The 22153-nt window shown below is 45.3% G+C and overlaps 1 protein-coding gene across 3 annotated transcripts; it reads left to right on the top strand.

Annotated features, from left to right (window-relative positions):
• Positions 1–5568: 5568 nt before the first annotated feature.
• LOC109903500 (CTP synthase 1) lies at positions 5569–21999 on the top strand. Of its 3 annotated transcripts, XM_031788739.1 has the most exons (18): positions 5593–5812; positions 7184–7268; positions 8129–8317; positions 10722–10892; positions 11251–11351; positions 11520–11720; positions 11861–11941; positions 12195–12346; positions 16634–16766; positions 17215–17303; positions 17598–17692; positions 19005–19111; positions 19200–19296; positions 19524–19579; positions 19681–19777; positions 19926–20070; positions 20326–20421; positions 20650–21999. In XM_031788739.1, the coding sequence occupies exons 3-17, from the start codon at positions 8152–8154 to the stop codon at positions 20399–20401; spliced, it is 1767 nt and encodes a 588-aa protein (XP_031644599.1). In that variant the 5' UTR covers positions 5593–5812; positions 7184–7268; positions 8129–8151; the 3' UTR covers positions 20402–20421; positions 20650–21999. The 3 variants fall into 3 exon arrangements, with proteins under 3 accessions (XP_020355846.1, XP_020355848.1, XP_031644599.1); XM_020500257.2 differs by lacking the exon at positions 7184–7268 and having other exon boundaries at positions 5569–5812; XM_020500259.2 differs by lacking the exon at positions 7184–7268 and having other exon boundaries at positions 5591–5812; positions 20338–20421.
• Positions 22000–22153: the final 154 nt, after the last annotated feature.

Below are 22153 nucleotides of genomic sequence, written 5' to 3'. Positions count from 1 at the left end.
CTCAACTAGCCATCGACAAAGTTGATAAGGAATTGGATGTAAGCAAGTTGAGCTTGCACACACACATACACATACACACCATCCCCCAGGTGGACAGACATATTGATTTGCATCTCTCTACCACTAAAGACAGCGAATCAAACACCTGTTGAAGACTGCGGTGATTTCCATTCATCTGGCCTGGCCATCATGTCGAGGAAGGTCACTAATACAGCCAGCTGTTGGAATTTACCCACACACACATCTGCCTCTCACAGAGAAATAATAGTCCTGTGTGGGTCAATTGGTAAAAGCGTGGCACATGGTTTCCATGTGTTTGATTCCATTCCAGCCCTTATTATGAGCCAGTATGTCCAAGAGTGGATGATATAAAGGACACCTTGGGATAATACAATATGTGAAACCTGCAGCTTGTGAATGAACCATTATGCTGTACAAGGTCGTGGATGCATACATAGATTAGGAAGACCTCACACAATGTTTATCAGCATAAATATATTTTGTCCCTGCCTCTTTTTCCTTCCCCCTCACCAGCTGCATCATGTTGTTCCGCTGGGCCAGGAAGACACCCAACCAGCTGCATCATGTTGTTCCGTTGGGCCAGGAAGACACCCAACCAGCTGCATCATGTTGATCTGTTGGGCCAGGAAGACACCCAACCAGCTGCATCATGTTGTTCTGTTGGGCCAGGAAGACACCCAACCAGCTGCATCATGTTGTTCCGTTGGGCCAGGAAGACACCCAACCAGCTGCATCATGTTGTTCTGTTGGGCCAGGAAGACACCCAACCAGCTGCATCATGTTGTTCCGTTGGGCCAGGAAGACACCCAACCAGCTGCATCATGTTGTTCCGTTGGGCCAGGAAGACACCCAACCAGCTGGATCATGTTGTTCCGTTGGGCCAGGAAGACACCCAACCAGCTGCATCATGTTGTTCCGTTGGGCCAGGAAGACACCCAACCAGCTGCATCATGTTGTTCCGTTGGGCCAGGAAGACACCCAACCAGCTGTATCTTGTTGTTCTGTTGGGCCAGGAAGACACCCAACCAGCTGCATCATGTTGTTCTGTTGGGCCAGGAAGACACCCAACCAGCTGCATCATGTTGTTCTGTTGGGCCAGGAAGACACCCAACCAGCTGCATCATGCTGTTCTGTTGGATCAGGAAAATGAAACCGTCATATGCTGGCCTTTCTCTCTTCCTCTCTTCAGCCTGTGATATAGATATGAATGAGATCTGTGGGGGGTGAGGCTTTATATGCTATCACTGTGTCCTTGTCACCCCCCCCCCCCCCACCTCACTCTCTCTCTATCCATGGAAGCAGCAGTAGTTTGATTCATGGTTCGTGGTATCTGTTCTCCAGGAACAACCAAGCCCAGCTGTTCCAACAGTCACTGTGGAGCAGGGGGCTAAATGTAATTAGCCGATGGATGGGAGAGTGGGAAAAGGGGGTTTGGCTGTGTGTTTGTTTGTGTGTTTGTGTTTTTGTGTGTGATGCTCCAATATGGCAGTGTGATATCTCACCATGTTCAAACCCCCTGGTCGAATGTCATCCTCTCAGAATAATGCAATTAAAGTGGGTGGAGGACAGCCCCACACACACACGCACGTCACACACACGCACGTCACACACACACATGTGTGTGATACATGTGTGTGTGGATACATGTGGCCGTCCTCTGACTTGGGACCCTAGGGAGATAGCTTTGGATTAGAAAGTGAAAGAGAGACGGAAAGAGAGAGAGCACCCAGTCCTCACTACCCATCCAGCATCACATACATACTCATCCCATCAGCCTGGTCAGTGATAAGCTCAGAGAATAGCATGTCAAGGTAATCCATACCACCATTAAAGGACCTCCGTTAGGTCTGACTCCTACCTTTATTACAACCCAGCCTGACCCAAAGTTATTACTCTCTGTTCACATCCCCTATGTTATTACCTCCACCTCCCAGCCTCCAGTCTCACAGATCAGGAAGGGAGGTTTTCATCTAAAAGATTGAGAAAGGGATGAAACCCTGTTCTTTTCTTTAATCACACAAGGCCTAGCGCACCATGTGCTTCATCAGCCGCTCTGATACCTTTCCATTTCTAACCAGAGGAAATAGCTTGTGAAGGAGGCAGGCAGCCAATCAGGCAGTCCTACTGTGGGAGTTTAATGAGATCATCGCCATGGTCAGATATGAATTAAAATGGACTCATTAAGCGTTACGTCCCTGAGACAGCGGCCTGATGATAATATTCACTAGCGTGGTATGACTGTTTCCGGACTAAAGCAATCAGTTAGCCCTAGGAAGTGCTGTGGTTGTCATCCCCTCTGGTCCAGCTGTCAGTCTATGACTCCAATCTCCAATACTCAATTACCAGGGTCTTGTTTATTCCACAAAAACGTTCTGAAACGGGAAGGTATTACCTGAACACATCTTTTCATTGTCTGTTGCTATATTTTTTCCTACTATGTGCCTTATGGAACATTGAACATAACCCTGCTCAACTGTATAACAGCCTACTGCCGTTGTCACATCACACAAAACTGGATACAGAACAAAAACATTGTCTGACACACACGCGCACATACACGCACACACACGAGGCCAGTGTGTTGGAGTGGAGAACATCATGTGAGTGTTGTGCTACTATGAATTACCATACGTCAGAAGGAGCTCATGCAACACACACACACCCCTCTGTCCTGCACACTAACATTCACAAACACACACCCCTCTGTCCTGCACACTAACATTCACACACACACACACAACCTCTGTCCTGCACACTAACCTTCACACACACACACACACCCCTCTGTCCTGCCTACATAAGAGGGTGATCTTACTACACTGAACTGAAACTCACCCTAAAACATGTGCTTTTTTAATGTGTGTGTGTGTGTGTGTGTGTGTGTGTGTGTGTGTGTGTGTGTGTGTGTGTGTGTGTGTGTGTGTGTGTGTGTGTGTGTGTGTGTGTGTGTGTGTGTTTACGTAAGCGGGTGTGTCAGCCCCACAGAGGAAAACTGGTTTCTACATCCGACCTCCCTCTAACTTTGTGTTGCACAACAAACACACACATTGTGTTTACTGCACATGTCAATGACACTAGCCGACTCGTGAACAAGGAAGTAAGTGTTACTGTACTGCTTGTGCTGTACCCTGGTAAACTGCCTGCATGCTTGGAAGCACAGGGCACATGTCAACATCAACATGACAGCTAACATACCCCCCCTCCCCCCCAGATAGAACAGATGAGTTTGAAGGTGGATGTGATATTGTGTTTTTATGTAAACAGAATTATTAAGGCCTAGGTGCCAGGGGAAAAGGCCTAGATGCCAGGGGATAAGGCCTAGATGCCAGGGGGAAAGGCCTAGATGCCAGGGGAAAAGGCCTAGATGCCAGGGGTAAAGGCCTAGATGCCAGGGGTAAAGGCCTAGATGCCAGGGGTAAAGGCCTAGATGCCAGGGGTAAAGGCCTAGATGCCAGGGGAAAAGGCCTAGATGCCAGGGGTAAAGGCCTAGATGCCAGGGGGAAAGGCCTAGATGCCAGGGAAAAAGGCCTAGATGCCGGGGGTAAAGGCCTAGATGCCAGGGGAAAAAGGCCTAGATGCCAGGGGAAAAGGCCTAGATGCCAGGGGTAAAGGCCTAGATGCCAGGGGTAAAGGCCTAGATGCCAGGGGTAAAGGCCTAGATGCCAGGGGGAAAAAAGGCCTAGATGCCAGGGGTAAAGTGAAGAGGCATTGCACCGATATTGTACTCCCTCCACTGCAAAATATATAATATGCTTTTCCAAATATGTGTATGGATTAAATACAAAGTTTATTGTTTCATAATTTATTTATTGCCTTTTGCTGACATGTACAGCCTGTCAAAGTAGCTAGCAAGGATTTTAGATGGAGCAATACTGCCACCTACCAGTTGCCCCATTCATCATCAGCTGAAGACACAACCATTATGTGGACTGGTCGGCATACGCTGGTTTGTCTTGGAAATCATTTGTCTATTTCACTAACTATCATGCAATTATTTTAGAAATTATAGACATAACAAAAAAATGGCAATAGCAATTGACATATTGATAGAGCTTTCACTCTGAAAAAGACAAATGGATACAATATTTACGTTGTCCACCGATGACGGGAGTGGAGGGAAGTGTCGGTGGAGGAAGTGCGATGACGCGTAAGCGTATGAATGGTGGTGGTAAGATCAGAGATTTGTATCCTGAGTACACACCTTTGTTCAAGGTGTACGTACCTACATCTCCTGACTACAAACCAACTAATATGACTTCTAGGTCTTCATGCTCTCTTGAGAAATAGAGTCAGACGGCGGTGGTGAGCGCTCTGAGGGTGAGCCAGTCCAGGATGAAGTGGGCCAACCTGTAGTGACAGGTGTAGTGGAGACATCCAACATGTGCCCTGAGAATCATGCCAGAGATGATTTAGGACCGGTAGCGGATTACAGATTTTTGGCCTACCCATACTTTGTGTCGGGCTCGGTAAAGGACATTTTGTGTTTCCGCCTCCCAGAGGAAGCTGGCTCTCCAAGTCATGTGGCTTGGGGCTCAATCTGTGGTGTGCTTTGCTCTCCTGAGCAGGGTGCTGGTAAAAGGGGTGATCAGTGGGGTAGCATTGAGTGTAGACTTGTATCAAATGAAAAGGAATATTCCTAGTGTTTGTGACGCCCGCTGTTTGCTGAGACGTAGAACCGGTGGCAATGGCAAGACTGAGAATACCCTGTCTGTCTTGTTGATCTTTGACACAGAGTTTCTTCCTGATAAGGTCAGGTTAGGTTATATTTGCTACTATTCTGTGACAGTCTAGGTTCCGAACCCATTTCGGTGTTTTAGGTGCCAAGGATTCAGACACAGCAGTGTGGAGAAGGGAGATCCCACAATGTGAGTGTGTCCAGGAGGGCATAGTCAGGGGGAGTGTACAGCTGGTATAGAGAAAGCACTGTGTGCCAACTGTGAGGGGCCCATGCATCTCAAGATCCAAAGTGCCCTGTGAGAGAGATCGGTTGAGCCAGTGTTTGTGGGACAGTTTCCTATGCTGAGGCAGTGAAGAGAGTAGAGGATAGCCCAAGGGTAAGTCGACTGGGAGGCTCCCATTGACTAGGCCTGAAGAGAGAAAGCCAGAGAGGATGAATTTTAGTAAGGTTGGATTTCTTCCATTTATAGCCATGGTGATCAACTGCACTGCATTGATGGAGCGGAAATCACGTTAGATAGATGTGGTAGTTGCAGCAGCAGAGAAATATTTGGTTGTGGGAGATTTTAGTGCAGAAGATCTAAAGAAAGTTTTGGGTTCCATTCCTCCCAGGCCGACAGCCTGGTTTAGGATTATTTAGGGCCAAAGTAGTGGGGTATGGGTGGTGGGTTTGGGGGATAGTGCTTAGGTACAGGGTTCGATGGTGGTGGAATTTAAGATGTTCCCATTCCTCTTTTCCCTTTTTTGAGGGGTGATCAAAATGGGCAATCCGCACTCCGACCTGCGAAAGGCAGCAATACGCAACACAGCGTCTAGTCTGCCACGTGCAGAAGAAGAATATTTACGTTTCCAGCGTGGTGCATGCGCAGATCCTACGCAATCTTGGTGTCCTCGACCACCCCTACCGGTTTGTCTTTTCTGTAGGGCTCTGGTAGTATTAGATTGGCCAATCAACACGTGTTGGAGTGGATGGATGGTAGCTAGCTACATTCTAAATCAATTACTTTTTTTAAAATTAGAGATTTGAAGGAAAAAAATCTATGTCTAATACATTGACAATTTAAAGTCAAGTTCGAAGACTTACCGTTTGACCGCAGTGCACCATTTATTTTTGGTGAGTTGAAAAACATGCTTTGTGAACATAACTGCAGCCCTGATGTAGGCTACTGTTACCTTGCTAGCTCAGTTGACATGTGATGCAGTCCTTGGAGTCAGCATTTGATATATTTCTCGCACTGTAATCGGACGTAGGTTTGGGCGCGTGGTACATCGATTCGTGCACTGGCCTATGATTCAGTTTAGATCGCTGGCCAGCTAGTGTGGCTCACAGCCATTGTTAATGGGATAGGATAGCTAGATAACTAGCTATTAAAGCTAACTGTCCAGTAACTAGCTGACGTGACTTTATATGTTGCAAGACCTCTAGGTAACTCGTGTTACAACTGGTGTGATGTTTTTCAACGACCAAAACAGTTATAACGTTAAGTTGTTGCATTTACTGAAAGTAGCTAGATTTAAAAAATGTAAAAGTAAAAATTAAGTGAGCGAAAAAGTACTGTGATTCCTCAGATGCGCGCGCCTTCTCTACCCGGTACCGGAGTTTCTCATACTGTGTGGTCTTTGTATGCTCTGTACCTCCGCGCGCATAGTCAGTGATAACGTGGACAGAACGATAGGAATCAGGAATTCTCCAGTTGCTATAGCGCACCTCCAACCTCTAGGCTACCTGGTGCCTCAAGTAGATACTATAAATCAATCAACTACAGTTGATCAACTGAGTATTATTGTCTCCTACCTAGGGCTGTTGAGGTGACCTTATTACCGCCTCACCCACAGCCATGACTGCAGTAAAATGCTATTGTGACCATTGAGTCCAGTTAATCTCCTTTTATGTACTCTGGACATACGTTAGTAGTACCCTCGGTCATCAGGTCGCTAATGGCCTGGCACTCCACTCAGGGCTCTGTTGTCCCTCTAACCACTCTGACATCAATGCAAATGATTTCGAAAATCACACTTATCAAAACAGTATATATGGTATATAACTCACCTCACTGTGATTGATCAATTTGAAGACAGAAGTTTAACAACAGGTTGAAATTGAGTGGAAAACATGGTCTTTGTGGATGTTGTTTCAAAGCCTAACATAATGAAATGGACAACCTTTCTCAGGTGATGATTAATTCAAAACACACATGTATATTAGCTTATGCATAGGCCTATATATGAGCTCAAGCCTGAAAGAAAACCTGAAGTAAAATAACGATAAAAAAAGCTGATTTAATCTCTTTGATACATAGTTGGTAACCTACATTAATCAAACTTGGAGTTGTCCTACAATTCTAGTGAATTTGGTTTTGAATAGACTGGTAATTGGGCATGTTTTATATTTTCATAATTAATAGGCTGACATTACCTTTAGCTACAGAATATCTGACCACCATGCGTTTCCGTCTCCTCCCCTCTCCTTCATTCCTTTCTTTAGAGCGCAGAGAGAGGGGGTGTCAACAGTTTAATGAAATAGCTGCGTGCTCCTCAAACAGTGGTTGATGTATGGAGTGAAATAACAGGTAGCCTACCCAGCATGATTGAGAAACAACCAGGAGGGAAAGTGGTCTTTTCCCCCCTGCTCCAGTTCCTTCACATCTGATAATATAATCAAAACTCATTTGACATATTAGTAGAGATGATTAAATTGAGAAGTCTGATGGGTGAAAATATGATCATTTGAAGAGAGAACAGCGTGTGAAGCCTGAGGCAATGAACAGAGCGTAAAGCTTTTTTAGCGACTTTCTCAAGTGATTAATAGTCTCTAGTCGCTTCATGCAGCCCATATATCTTTTGATTTCTAAGGCATTCTAAGGTTTGTATCATTCACAACTAAAGTTGCCAAATAACTTTAAATCTAGCATATAGGACCTGTTTCAAATGATCACTTTTACACTCAACATAGCCACTTCATATGCACACTCGCTCCGGAATGGGATAAATATCCTTTCTATTTTATTCAGCTAAATTCAATAATATTATTATTATTATAAAATCATCTAATATAAAATAATGCCACGGGACTTATAAGCATATCTTGTCTGCTAACTGAACAAGCCTACAGTCTATGGCATGGCACATAGCCAGATAACATACAGTAGACCAACTCATATTCAGTTCTTCTGAAATACATTTTCTTCATATCATAATGTTTCTTTAGACCTGAATAAAATACATAATGAATGTATTGTGATGGTGTATATTAAATAGATTTATTAGACTTTTTAAAATGTAGATGTTCCAAAAGCACACATCAGTGGCTTGTATGCATGGAGGCCTGGAGATGCTCAACATGTTTATGTTAATTAATGGTCAGTTACTGTGAGACCGGCAGTCTTTTGCGTGACAAAAACCAGCTGATAAAATGTAATGTCCTCCACAGCCCTACTCCTACCCAGTGCCACAATGAAGTACATCCTGGTCACTGGTGGCGTCATCTCTGGCATCGGGAAGGGGATCATCGCCTCCAGCGTGGGAACCATTCTCAAGTCATGTGGTCTGCGCGTCACTGCCATCAAGATCGACCCCTACATCAACATAGACGCTGGGACCTTCTCTCCGTACGAGCACGGTGAGTCCAGGAAATGTTCTGTATCATAGAAATAGAGTGAATTCTATGACAATGTCATTCTATTTCTATGTTCTGTGTCCCATCAGTTTATGACATCTGTGTAACTCTGTTCACAAAATAGTTTTATCTAATACATGATCTACACCAGTGCTTCTCAAGAGTAAGTCCAGGATCATGAAACATAAGAAACTGCTACCTAACTAAAATAGGTTGAAAACTACACTGTAAAGGTATTATATGCCATGGGGCCTCCCAAGAGCTATTCTTAGTTTGTTATGGAATGACTCTGCTGAAGCACAGTAGTCAGAATCATATAACGTTATTGCTATGCAATAAATGTTACTAGGAATTAATCTTGGTGTTGTGTATGTGTGTGTGTGTGTGTGTGTATGTGTGTGTGTGTGTGTGTGTGTGTGTGTGTGCAGAAGTGCACAGCAATAATCTAAACTCGCCAAAAAAAGAACCGTCCTCTCACTGTTAACTGTGTTTATTTTCAGCAAACTTAACATGTGTAAATATTTGTATGACAATAACAAGATTCAACAACTGAGACATAAACTGAACAAGTTCCACAGACATGTGACTAACAGAAATGGAATAATGTGTCCCTGAACAAAGGTAACAGCCACCAGCTGCATTAAGTACTGCAGTACATCTCCTCATGGACTGCACCAGATTTGCCAGTTCTTGCTGTGAGATGTTACTCCACTCTTCCACCAAGACACCTGCAAATTCCCGGACATTCCTGTGGGAAATGACCCTCCGATCCAACAGGTCCCAGATGTGCTCAATGGGATTGAGATCTGGGCTCTTCGCTGGCCATGGCAGAAGACTGACATTCCTGTGTTTCAGGAAATCACGCACAGAATGAGCAGTATGGCAGGTGGCATTGTCATGCTGGAGGGTCATATCAGGATGAGTCTGCAGGAAGGGTACAACATGAGGGAGGAGGATATCTTCCCTGTAACACACAGCGTTGAGATTGCCTGCAATGATAACAAGCTCACTCCGATGATGCTGTGACGCACCCCCCCAGACCATGACGGACCCTCCACCTCCAAATCGATCCCGCCCCAGAGTACAGGCCTCGGTGTAATGCTCATTCCTTCGATGATAGGTGCGACTCCGACCATCAACCCTGGTGAGACAAATCTGTGACTCGTTAGTGAAGAGCACTTTTTACCAGTCCTGTCCGGTCCAGCGATGGTGGGTTTGTGCAAATAGGCGACGTTGTTGCCGGTGATGTCTGGTAAGGACCTGCCTTACAACAGGCCTTCAAGCCCTCAGTCCAGCCTCTCTCAGCCTATTGCGGACAGTCTGAGCACTGATGGAGGGATTGTGTGTTCTTGGTGTAACTTGGGCAGTTGTTGTTGCCATCCTGTACCTGTCCCTCAGGTGTGATGTTCGGATGTACCGATCCTGTACAGGTGTTACACGTGGTCTGCCACTGCGAGGACGATCAGCTGTCTGTCCTGTGTCCCTGTAGCGCTGTCTTAGGCGTCTCACAGTACGGACATTGCAATTTATTGCCCTGGCCACATTTACAGTCCTCATGCCTCCTTGCAGCATGCCTAAGGCACGTTCACGCAGATGAGCAGGGACCCTGGGCATCTTTCTTTTGGTGTTTTTCAGAGTCAGTAGAAAGGCCTCTTTCATAACTGTGACTTTAAAAGCCTACCGTCTGTAAGCTGTTAGTGTCTTAACGACCGTTCCTAGGGTGCATGTTCATTAATTGTGTTCATGAATTGTTTAAACAGTGTTTAAACCCTTTACACTGAAGATCTGTGAAGTTATTTGGATGTCTACTAATTATCTTTGAATGACCGGGTCCTGTAAAAGGGACGTTTATTTTTTTGCTGAGTTTAGATCAACATCCATACAGATGGAGACATGAACATCAAATAATCATGTCAGGTGAATAATCATGTCAGGTGTTTGTGTTGGGTTTTAACCATGCCACTCCTCTACTTCTTTCGGGTGAGGGGTTTAACCCTGTTCCTCTAGTCTCTCTCCAGGTGAGGGGTTTAACCCTGTTCCTCTAGTCTCTCTCCAGGTGAGGGGTTTTAACCCTGTTTCTCTAGTCTCTCTACAGGTGAGGGGTTTTAACCCTGTTCCTCTAGTCTCTCTCCAGGTGAGGGGGTTTAACCCTGTTCCTCTAGTCTCTCTCCAGGTGAGGGGTTTTAACCCTGTTCCTCTAGTCTCTCTCCAGGTGAGGGGTTTTAACCCTGTTCCTCTAGTCTCTCTCCAGGTGAGGGGTTTTAACCCTGTTCCTCTAGTCTCTCTACAGGTGAGGGGTTTTAACCCCGTTCCTCTAGTCTCTCTCCAGGTGAGGGGTTTTAACCCCGTTCCTCTAGTCTCTCTCCAGGTGAGGGGTTTTAACCCCGTTCCTCTGGTCTCTGTCCAGGTGAGGTGTTTGTGCTGGATGATGGGGGTGAGGTGGATCTGGACCTGGGGAACTACGAGAGGTTCCTGGACATCAGACTGACCAAAGACAACAACCTGACCACTGGCAAGATCTACCAGTCTGTCATCAACAAGGAGAGGAGAGGAGACTACCTGGGGAAGACTGTACAGGGTAAGACCACCTATAAGACGGTGTGGAATAAGCCTGGGATGACTGGGGGACAACCAGTATAACCAGGGGTTAGAGGAAGATCTACCAGTCTGTCAATAATGAGGAGAGGGGATTACCTGGGAAAGGCAGTGCAGGGTAAAACCAAGTCATGGTGGGAGAGAGACTGGGCATATGGGAGTTCAGATCTTGGTTGAATAGTTGAGGTGAATTTGATTTAGATTTTTTGGCATGGCAGTTCTGACCTCTGTCCCATATCCTACAAAGAACCAAAGAGGAAGGATATGATATATCAAGTTCTCTTGTGAAATTTTCTATGCGTCTCCAGACTAACTGTCCCTGTTTGGTGTGTCCTTTGCAGTGGTGCCCCACATCACTGATGCCATCCAGGAGTGGGTGATGCGTCAGGCTAGAGTACCTGTTGACGATGACGGTGTGGAGCCTCAGATCTGTGTCATCGAGGTAAAATATTATGATTATGGTAAAGGGGTAGATCAATGACTTCCTGATACCCTTTCTTGGTTTGATATTAGTGTGGCATATGTACTTGAGGAGTCATTTCAGGCTTGGTTGTTACTAGTTGTATTCCTGTGTAATTGTGTTTCCCGGTATGTATGTTTATGTGTGCAGCTAGGAGGCACCGTGGGAGACATCGAGAGCATGCCTTTCATCGAAGCCTTCAGGCAGTTCCAGTTTAAGGTGAAGAGGGAGAACTTTTGTAACATCCACGTCAGCCTGGTACCACAGCCCAGTGCCACAGGAGAGCAGAAGACCAAGCCCACTCAGAACAGTGTCAGAGAGCTCAGGGGACTGGGCCTGTCTCCTGATCTGGTGAGTTTAAATTTGACCAAGTTTCTACCATCTCTTAAGTGTGGCAAGGTATGACAGTCATAACCACTTTTCTGTCCATTTGATAGATTTTTGTGTTTAAGGATTGCCTGTTAGCTAATTGTGTTCTCAATTCCTTCCAGATCATGTGTCGCTGCTCCACTCCCCTGGAGAACTCTGTCAAAGAGAAGATCTCCATGTTCTGTCACGTAGAACCTGAACAGGTAAGACCTGATCCTACAGCCACACACTAGGATGAAACGCGACACTGGCACAATAAGTCTTCCCAGCGATTCCTCACATCCCATCTCTTCGCCTCCTTCCCAACCGTATTGGGAGAAAATATCCAAGGTTCCTCCCCATTGACTTTTCCATCTGTGTTTTTGAGAAGGATGCGAGGAGAGATGAATGGAGGAAGATCCAGTGAAACATCTAGTTGTGCCTGAGTGTATGCTCTTTTCTCCTCTCCTCCCCCAGGTGATCTGCGTGGCAGACGTGTCGTCCATCTACAGAGTGCCTTTGCTACTGGAGGACCAGGGGGTGGTAGGATACTTCTGTCAGAGACTAGACCTTCCTATAGAGACACGCCCCAGGAAGATGCTTACCAAGTGGAAGGAGATGTCTGACAGGTGGGTTGGTGTGTCTGCTAGGTGTGCGGGCAGGCAATCTCTGGGACTGGTAGCACTCAATTATTTAGACCCATTGAGCTCAATGGTTCTAATGATGAACTTGGCCTTAAGATGCTTTTGGGAAACTGTGGGAGCAATTATTAGGAAATGGAAGACTTACAAGACCACTGATAATCTCCCTCGATCTGGGGCTCCACGCAAGATCTCACCCCATGGGGTCAAAATGATCACAAGAACGGTGAGCAAAAATCCCAGAACCACACGGGGGGATCTAGTGAATGACCTGCAGAGAGCTGGGACCAAAGTAACAAAGCCTACCATCAGCAAGGGCATTGAAGATGAAACGTGGCTGGGTCTTTCAGCATGACAATGATCCCAAACACACCGCCCGGGAAACGAAGGAGTGGCCTCGTAAGAAGCATTTCAAGGTCCTGGAGTGGCCTAGCCAGTCTCCAGATCTCAACCCCATAGAAAATCCTTGGAGGGAGTTGAAAGTCCGTGTTGCCCAGCAACAGTCCCAAAACATCACTGCTCTAGAGGAGATCTGCATGGAGGAATGGGCCAAAATACCAGCAACAGTGTGTGAAAACCTTGTGAAGACTTACAGAAAACGTTTGACCTCTGTCATTGCCAACAAAGGGTATATAACAAAGTATTGAGATAAACTTTTGTTATTGACCAAATACTTATTTTCCACCATAATTTGCAAATAAATTCATAAAAAATCCTACAATGGGATTTTCTGGATTTCAGATTTTTTTTTTCTTTTTTTGTCTGTCATAGTTGAAGTGTACCTATTGTGAAAATTACAGGCCTCATCTTTTTAAGTGGCAGAACTTGCACAATTGGTGGCCAACTAAATACTTTTTTGCCCCACTGTATTATTACATACGGCCAGGAAGAACTATTGGATATAAGAGCAATTTCAACTTACCAACATTATGACCAGAAATAAGACTTTCCCGAAGGTGATCCTCTGTTTGGACCACCACCCAGGTCAATGGACCTAATCCCAGAAGCCAACCCAAAACAACGGTGCCACAGACGGGTCGGCCTCCTCGTCAAGCTCCGTAGACGTGCACATCGCCCACCGCCCTCGTATACTACTCGCCAATGTCCAGTCTCTCAACAAGGTAGATAAAATTCGAACAAGGGTTGCCTTCCAGAGAGACATCAGAGATTGTAACATTCTCAGTTTCACGGAAACATTGCTTTCTCAGGATATGTTGTCGGAATTGGTTCAGCCACCGGGCTTCTCCATGCATCGCGCCAACAGAGATAAACTCCTCTCTGGGAAGAGGAAGGGCGGGGGTGTATACTTGATTATTAACGACTCATGGTGTAATCATAACAACATAAAGCAACTCAAGTCCTTCTGCTCACCCAACCTAGAATTCCTTACAATCAAATGCCGGCTATATTATCTTCCATGAGAATTCTCGTCAGTTATCTTCACAGCTGTGTACATTCCCCCTCAAGCAGACAGCAAGACGGCCCTAAAGGAACTTCGCTGGACTCTGTAAACTGGAAACCATATATCCTGAGGCTGCATTTATGGTAGCTGGGAATTTTAACAAAGCAAATTTGAGAACAAGGCTACCTAAATTCTATCAGCATATTGATTGCACTACGCTCGGGTGTAATACATTCAACCACTGCCACTCTAACTTCCGCAATTCATACAAATACCTCCCCCGCCCTCCCTTCGGAAAATCCGACCACAACGCCATCTTGCTCCTACCGTCTTATAGACAGAAACTCAAACAGGATGTACCAGTGACTAGCACCATTCAATGCTGGTCTGACCATTCCGAATATGTTCCAGTCAGGCTCAGATAACCACATCGATCTATACGCTGATTCGGTGAGTGAGTTTATAAAGAAGTGCATTGGAGATGTTGGACCAACTGTGACTATTAAAACCTACCCTAACCAGAAACCGTGGATGAATGGTGGCATTCGCGCAAAACTGAAAGATTCGCGCAAAACCACGGAAAGAGGTCTGGGAATATGGCTTAATATAAACACTGTAGTTATTCCCTCAACTTGGCAATCAAACAAGCAAAATGTCAGTACAGAGACAAAGTGGAGTCACAATTCGATGGCTCAGACACGAGACATATGTGGCAGAGTCTACAGGAAATCAGACTACAAAAAAAAAACAGCCACGTCACGGACACCGACATCACGCTACCAGACAAACTAAGCACCTTCTTTGCCTGCTTTGAGGATAATACAGTGCCACCGTCGCGCCCCACTAACAAGGACTGCGTGCGCCCCCTCCCCCCTCCGTGGCCAACGTGAGTAAACATTTAAACGTGTTGAACCTCGCAGGGCTGCTGGCCCAGGCGGCATACATAGGCGCATCCTCAGAGCATGTGCTGGTGTGTTTACGGACATATTCAATCGCTCCCTGTCCCAGTCTGCTGTCCCCACATGCTTCAAGATGGCCACCATTGTTCCTGTACCCAAGAAGGCAAAGATAACTGAACTAAATGACTACCGTCCGGTATCCCTCACTTCTGTCATCATAAAGTGCTTTGAGAGACTAGTCAAGGATCATATCACCTCCACCTTACCTGCCACCCTAGACCCACTTCAGTTTGCATACCGTCCCAACAGGTCCACAGACGACGCAATCGCCATCACACTGTCCTCTCCCATCTGGACAAGAGGAATAACTAATGTAAGAATGCTGTTCATTGACTACAGCTCAGCATTCAACACCATAGTACCCTCCAAGCTCATCATCAAGCTGGAAACCCTGGGTCTCAACCCCGCCCTGTGCAATTGGGTCCTGGACTTTCTGACGACGCCCCCAGGTGGTGAAGGTAGGAAACAACATCTCCACTTCACTGACCCTCAACACTGGTGCCCCACAAGGGTGTGTGCTCAGCCTGCTCCTGTTCTACCTGTTCACCCACTACTGCGTGGCCATGCACGCCCCCAACTCAATCATCAAGTTTGCAGATGACACAACAGTAGTGGGCTTGATTACCAACAACGACGAGACAGCCTACAGGGAGGAGGTGAGGGCACTCGGAGTGTGGTGTCAGAAAAACAACCTCTCACTTAACGTCAACAAAACAAAGGAGATGATCGTAGACTTCTGGAAACAGCAGATAGAGCACCCCCCTGTCCACATTGAAGGGACAGCAATGGAAAAGGTGAACGTGTTAAGTTCTTCAGCGCACACATCACAGACACACTGAGATGGTCCACCCACACAGACTGTGGTGAAGGCGCAACAGCGCCCCTTCAATCTCAGGAGGTGAAGAAATTTGGCTTGTCACCTAAAACCCTGACAAACTTTTACAGATGCACAATCGAGAGCATCCTGTCGGGCTGTATCACAGCCTGATATGGCAACTGCACCGCCCTCATCCGCAAGGCTCTCCAGAGAGTGATGCAGTCTGCACAACGTATCACCGGGGGTAAACTACCTGGCCTCTATGACACCTACAGCACCCGATGTCACAGGAAGGACAAAAAGACCATCAAGGACAACAACCACCCGAGCCACTGCCGGTTCACACTGCTACCATCCAAAAGGTGAGGTCAGTACAGGTGCATCAAGCTGGGCCCAAGCCTGAAAAACAGCTTCTATCTTAAGGCCACTTTTAATAAATGGATCACTAGTCACTTTAAACAATGCCACTTTTTAAATATTGTTTACATATCTTACATTACTCATATGTATATACTGTATTTTATACCATCTATTGCACCTTGCCTATGTCGCTAAGGCCATCGCTCATCCATATATTTTTATGTACATATTCTCATTCACCCCTTTTAGATTTGTGTATTTGGTAGTTGTTGGGAAATTGTTAGATTACTTGTTAGATATTACTGTACTGTCAGAACTAGAAGCACAAGCGTTTCGCTACACTCGCATTAACATCTGCTAACCATGTGTATGTGTCCAATGAAATTTGATTTGAACCCTTGATAAAGAACATGCCTGGGTGAGAAATAGAGATACTGTATGCCTATTCACCTGCTCTTTTGCAGATTATTGGTGCTTTCAAGACAACTGGGAACTCGAAGAAAGAAACAAGGTCAAATCATGACATCAGTGATCTTCAGGTCGGAGCCCTAGAAAGATGTTAGAGTATCCGACTTGGAATTACGAGTTGGATGACCGTTCAAAACCATTTTCCTCAGCCGGAGCTAGTTTCAACAGTTCCCTGTTGTCTTGAGTGCACTGAAGTCAGAGATTTCTGAGTTCCCAGTTGTTTTGAACGCGGCATATAACCTTGCCTGTGGTGTGTGTTTGAATCCCAGGTCAGACAGGCTCCTAGAGCAGTGTTCTATAGCCCTGGTGGGGAAATACACCAAGTTCACAGACTCCTACGCGTCAGTCATCAAAGCTCTGGAACACTCGGCCCTAGCCATCAACCACAAACTGGAGATCAAGGTAAACACGCACAAACTACACACTTGTACAAGCTACGCACTTGGAAGGCACTACATGCCAGTTTCCTGGACATATAATAAGACTAGTCCTGGACTAAGAAACATCTTCAATGTAGAAAAGATTACACTTAATCTTTGTCTAGAGAAACCAGCCGTAGAACCACAAGCACCTTGAAGATGCACTGCCGTGCACAGGTTTTCTATTTTGTTTCTTATACAGCAAGGCTAAATTATACTTTTACTCTGGCTTTGATGACATCAGGAACAGGTTTTTGGAGATAGAAGATTGCTGCTATACAGGGTGAATGCATGTTGAAGTCTATTTGTTTGTGCAGTCATGTCATAACTAGGATAAGATACGTCCTATCATGTGTCTTGAGACGCCTAAAATAGCAACCGCTTGTCGCTTCTCCCCCTTCTCTCTCTCCCCACATTTCTCTCTCTCTCAGTATATTGACTCAGCAGACCTGGAGCCAAACACACTGACGGAGGAGCCCGTGAAGTACCACGAGGCGTGGCAAAAACTCTGCAGTGCTGAGTGAGTATGGTAGAGTCCAGGCACCTGCTATGGCATTGTTTTCCAATCCGCTTCTTGTACCCCCAGCTAGTTCAACTTATTTTACCTACGGTAGTTCAGTACCAGCACACCGGATTTATCCAGTTGAATCAGGTATGCTTGAATTGAAATACTTCAAGTAAGTAGAAGTGTCTGGGTACAAGAAGAGTTTTGTGAAACACTGAGTTAGGGGGATCAGTTGGACTCTGTTGTACTGGTAGTGAAGGGGGTCAGTATAGTGAGTCTATATGTTCATTATGGTGTTTCTCTCCACAGTGGCATCCTGGTACCTGGGGGGTTTGGAGTCAGAGGAACAGAAGGGAAGATTCAGGCTATCAACTGGGCACGCAAACAGAAGAAACCCTTCCTAGGTACCAAATGGGCTGTATCAGTGGCAGGCAGTCATGATGATGCAATAATCTTTACAGCAAGGAAAACATTAAAGCTTTCTATTCCTATAATCCTTCATGTACACTACATGGCTAGAAGTATGTGGACACGAGCTCGTCAAACATCTCATTCCAAAATCATGGGCATTATTATGGAGTTGGTCCCCCCTTTGCTGCTATAACAGCCTCCACTCTTCTGGGAAGGCTTTCCACTAGATGTTGTAACATTGCTGCGGAGACTTTCTTCCATTCAGCCACAAGAGCATTAGTGAGTTCTGACACTGATGTTGGGTGATTAGGTCTGGCTCGAAGTTGGCGTTCCAATTCATCCCAAAGGTGTTCAATGGGCTTGAGGTCAGGGCACTGTACAGGCCAGTCAAGTTATTCCAAACGTTTTTTGTATTGACCTCGCACGGGGTCATTGTCATGCTGAAACAGGAAAGGACCTTCCCCAAACTGTTGCCACAAAGTTGGAAGCACAGAATCATCTAGAATGTCATTGTAGGATGTAGCGTTAAGATTTCCCTTCACTGGAACTAAGGGGCCTAGCCCGAACCATGAAAAACAGCCCCAGACCATTATTCTTCCTCCACCAAACTTTACATTTGGCACTATGCATTGGGGCAGATAGTGTTCTCCTGGCATCCGCCAAACTGGATTTGTCCGTCGGACTGCCAGATGGTAAAGCGTTATTCATCACCCCAGAGAACGCATTTCCACTGCAGAGTCCAACGTCAGCGAGCTTTACACCACCCCAGCCGACACTTGGCATTGCGCATGGTGATCTTAGGTGGCTGCTCGGTCATGGAAACCCATTTCATGAAGCTCCCAACGAACAGATATTGTGCTGACGTTGCTTCCAGAGGCAGTTTGGAACTCTGTACTGAGTGTTGCAACCTAGGACAGACGATTTTTACGTGCTTCAGCACTCGGCTGTCCCGTTCTGTGAGCTTGTGTGTCCTACCACTTCGTGGCTGAGCCGTTGTTGCTCCTAGATGTTTCCACTTCACAATAACAGCACACACAGTTGATCGGGGGAGCTCTAGCAGGGCCGAAATTTGCCGAACTGACTGAAAAGGTGGCATCCTATGACGGTTTCACGTTGAAAGTCACTGAGCTCTTCAGTACGGGCCTACTGCCAATGTGTTCCTATGGAGATTGCATGGCTGTGTGCTCAATTCTATACACCTGTCAGCAACGGGTGTGGCTGAAATAGACAAATCCACAAATTTGAATGAGTGTCCACATACTTTAGTGTATGTGCCGTGTTAACCTGACTGGTATGTGTTTGCAGGTGTGTGTCTAGGGATGCAGCTGGCTGTGTGTGAGTTTGCCAGGAACATGCTAGGCTGGGAAGATGCCAACTCAACAGAGTTTGATCCCGAATCAAAGCATCCTGTGGTAGGTTCCGCATTCATAAGATCTCTCTTCCCCTTTACTGATTCTAAAGGCCAACAAACAAATATATCCCTTTATTGCTTCGCTCTAGGTGATTGACATGCCAGAACACAATCCTGGGCAAATGGGCGGGACCATGAGGCTGGGAAAGAGACGGACCATTTTCAAGACCACCAACAGTATTCTAAGTAAGAGACCGAACTTTGAGAGTGAAGTCACCGTCATAATCACACCATATACCTGCTCTGTGCTTACCGTCATAATCACACCATATACCTGCTCTGTGCTTACCGTCATAATCACACCATATACCTGCTCTGTGCTTACTGTCATAATCACACCATAAACCTGCTCTGTGCTTACCGTCATAATCACACCATATACCTGCTCTGTGCTTATAGTTGTTTCATTGCAGGACGACTTTACGGAGATGTTGAGTATGTGGATGAGAGACACAGACATCGCTTTGAGGTTTGTCGGAGGTTCACTTTCTCTCTCTGTATATCCCCTCTCTACATGTCAATAGTGGGTGTGGTTCAGTGTGCTTAACTTGTTTCCTATTCCTGTCTCAGGTGAACCCAGAGTTGAAGGAGCACTTTGAGGGGAAAGGCTTTCACTTTGTGGGTCAAGACATAGAAGGCGAGCGAATGGAAATCATTGAGCTAGACGGTAAGAGCGAGAGAGAGAGTCAGGGATCATGTGTATATGGGTGGACAAAAGATTAGCTCTACGTGGTTGTTGGTCAGGTTTGCTCGTGCCTTTTTACCCAGACCTAACATGAACTACAGCACCATCTCCTTTTCTGCTGGATTTCCAGATCATCCCTATTTCGTAGGGGTGCAGTATCATCCTGAGTTCACCTCTCGCCCCATCAAACCATCGCCTCCCTACTTTGGCCTCCTGCTGGCATCAGCCGGGAAACTACAGAGCTACCTGCACAAGGGCTGCCGTCTGTCTCCACGGTAACCAACGAACATTCCCTTAGAATCAGTATGATTCCATACAAGTATCAATGAGTCGTAAGCCTGTGTTAAATGTAGCAGTAGGGCTGTAGAAAGACTGCAGCCATGCTGGCAATGAATGGACAGCCATAATTATAAGAACTGCCTCAATATTGTTCCGTGGAACTTAAACATTTCATAGCAACAGTATGCTGTTCTAATACAAAATATTGTGTTGAAGAGGTTGGTGTAAGTATATGAATCCCATTTCCGTAGGGACACGTACAGTGATCGGAGTGGTAGCAGCACCCCAGACTCCGAAATAGCTGAGTGCTCCATCTCACAGGAATGAATGTGACTGCGGAACACAAGGTAGGCCTCAACACTACAAACAAACACCCTGCAATCACTCATCAGGCACCATTTTATTCTTTGACATGTTTTTTTTCTAGCCTGGAATCCAAACTGATTGTGAAATCAGTACGGTTTCCAGGCCACTTAACTTAATCAAAGCTATATTTGGCTGTAACCATGCAGCTAGTTCCTACCATATTTGTTGGAACCATTTATCTGCCCACACAAACATTTCCTTTCTTGCAGGGGTGAAAGAAACAATGAAGAGGATCGTCACAAGTCAAGGGATGGAATGGCTTTTTTTTTTTAAGACATTTTTCCTGACCTTCCTGAACTGATGAACTGAAAGGGATTGTTTAGTATTTTTCTATATGCTCGTGACAACGATCATGAAATTGACCTCTTTGTACTGTTTGACAATCATAGTACATTGAGTACGTAACTGTATAATACATGGTTCTTTTGTGACTTTCATTTATATGCAGTCTTGAATATGTATAATTATCTTTGTCTGATAAGGAAGTGACTGCTGTTTCTTCCACCTTTATTTATCCAGAATAAAATCCCTTGATAGCTTCAAGGTAGAATTGTATGCATTTTAGTGACAAGCATACAGGACTGGACTGTAAGAAAGATGAACAAACCAATGGATTGGTCAGGATTTGTCCAATCTCTGGACATATATTATGCATACTTGTGTAATAGCAGTATTCTGGGGGACTGGGTCTTTTAGTTTCATTGAGTTAAGAACGTACAACCTGTTTTATATTGATGTGATAGTGTTACTCAGCCACTGAATTTGCTTTGTGAAATGATATTAATGTGAAATTAATATTACTGGTAGTACAATGGATGTTGAACCCTTTTGTCAGTGAAGATTGCATGTGATGTTGCCTCAATTCAATCCAGACAGGTTTATAGATCTCTGATTACTGAAATGAAGAGCAGGATGATCCTCCTTTACATGCTTTGCTCATTAGGCATTTGATCAAGATGTTGTATACATTGGGTTGAATTCATGAATAGGAATGACTGTTCCAGGCAAATTGGGTACTTAATTCAACTCAATTACATTTAGCAGTGGTGTCCTCAGGTTTGTGGACTGGCACTAGTCAACTATAGCAGGTAGTGTTTACAATCAACCCCTATAAAGGGAGACACTGAGTTAAGTGACAAATTGTTTCAGGTAAGCTACGGGGAAAATATAATTAAAAAGCCCCATCAATGACATTTTTTGCTAGGAAGTTAAATCTGCTGTACCTGTGCCAAAACGCAGACATGGCTCCTCTAGCTTGTTCATCTAGAAGTGATGAGACAAATATGGTGAGCAATGTTTGGAACATTGAATCGCAATACATCAGCACCAAGGTCCCTGGTTTAAAAATAAAAAGTTACCTGCCCGTCAGAACTTTACACCTCAATTTGGTCTGTATTGATTTAACATAACTTGGTATAGTTGGGAGAGAATAAAAGCTGTGAGCTTTCAAAGAGCCATGAAATGGGATTCACCGAAAAGCCTATGACTAGACCTACTCTGAAAAGGCCATGCAATTTCCTACTAAAACTATTCAAATAAAGCATGAACTCCAGACTTAAGGATATGTGTGATCTTTATTTGGACATCCTCAGGTTCCAGTGGCGATTTTAGCATGTAAATCGTGGGATGCATGCCAGCAAAGCCACTGCACAACACTAAATACATGAATTGCACTATAAGTGCCCACAGACTGTTAGGGCCTACATAAAACTG

The sequence above is a fragment of the Oncorhynchus kisutch genome, linkage group LG14 (assembly GCF_002021735.2).
Source record: "Oncorhynchus kisutch isolate 150728-3 linkage group LG14, Okis_V2, whole genome shotgun sequence".
Taxonomy (NCBI): Eukaryota; Metazoa; Chordata; class Actinopteri; order Salmoniformes; family Salmonidae; genus Oncorhynchus; species Oncorhynchus kisutch.
This window is presented reverse-complemented; position numbering and strand designations above follow the sequence as displayed.

Excerpts from the sequence above, each read along its gene's own strand:
- LOC109903500 (XM_020500257.2), top strand. The coding sequence starts at position 8,152 with ATGAAGTACATCCTGGTCACTGGTGGCGTCATCTCTGGCATCGGGAAG. Across the intron at positions 11,721-11,860 it reads TGGGCCTGTCTCCTGATCTG|ATCATGTGTCGCTGCTCCAC; the intron begins GTGAGTTTAAAT and ends AATTCCTTCCAG. Across the intron at positions 19,297-19,523 it reads GACCACCAACAGTATTCTAA|GACGACTTTACGGAGATGTT; the intron begins GTAAGAGACCGA and ends GTTTCATTGCAG.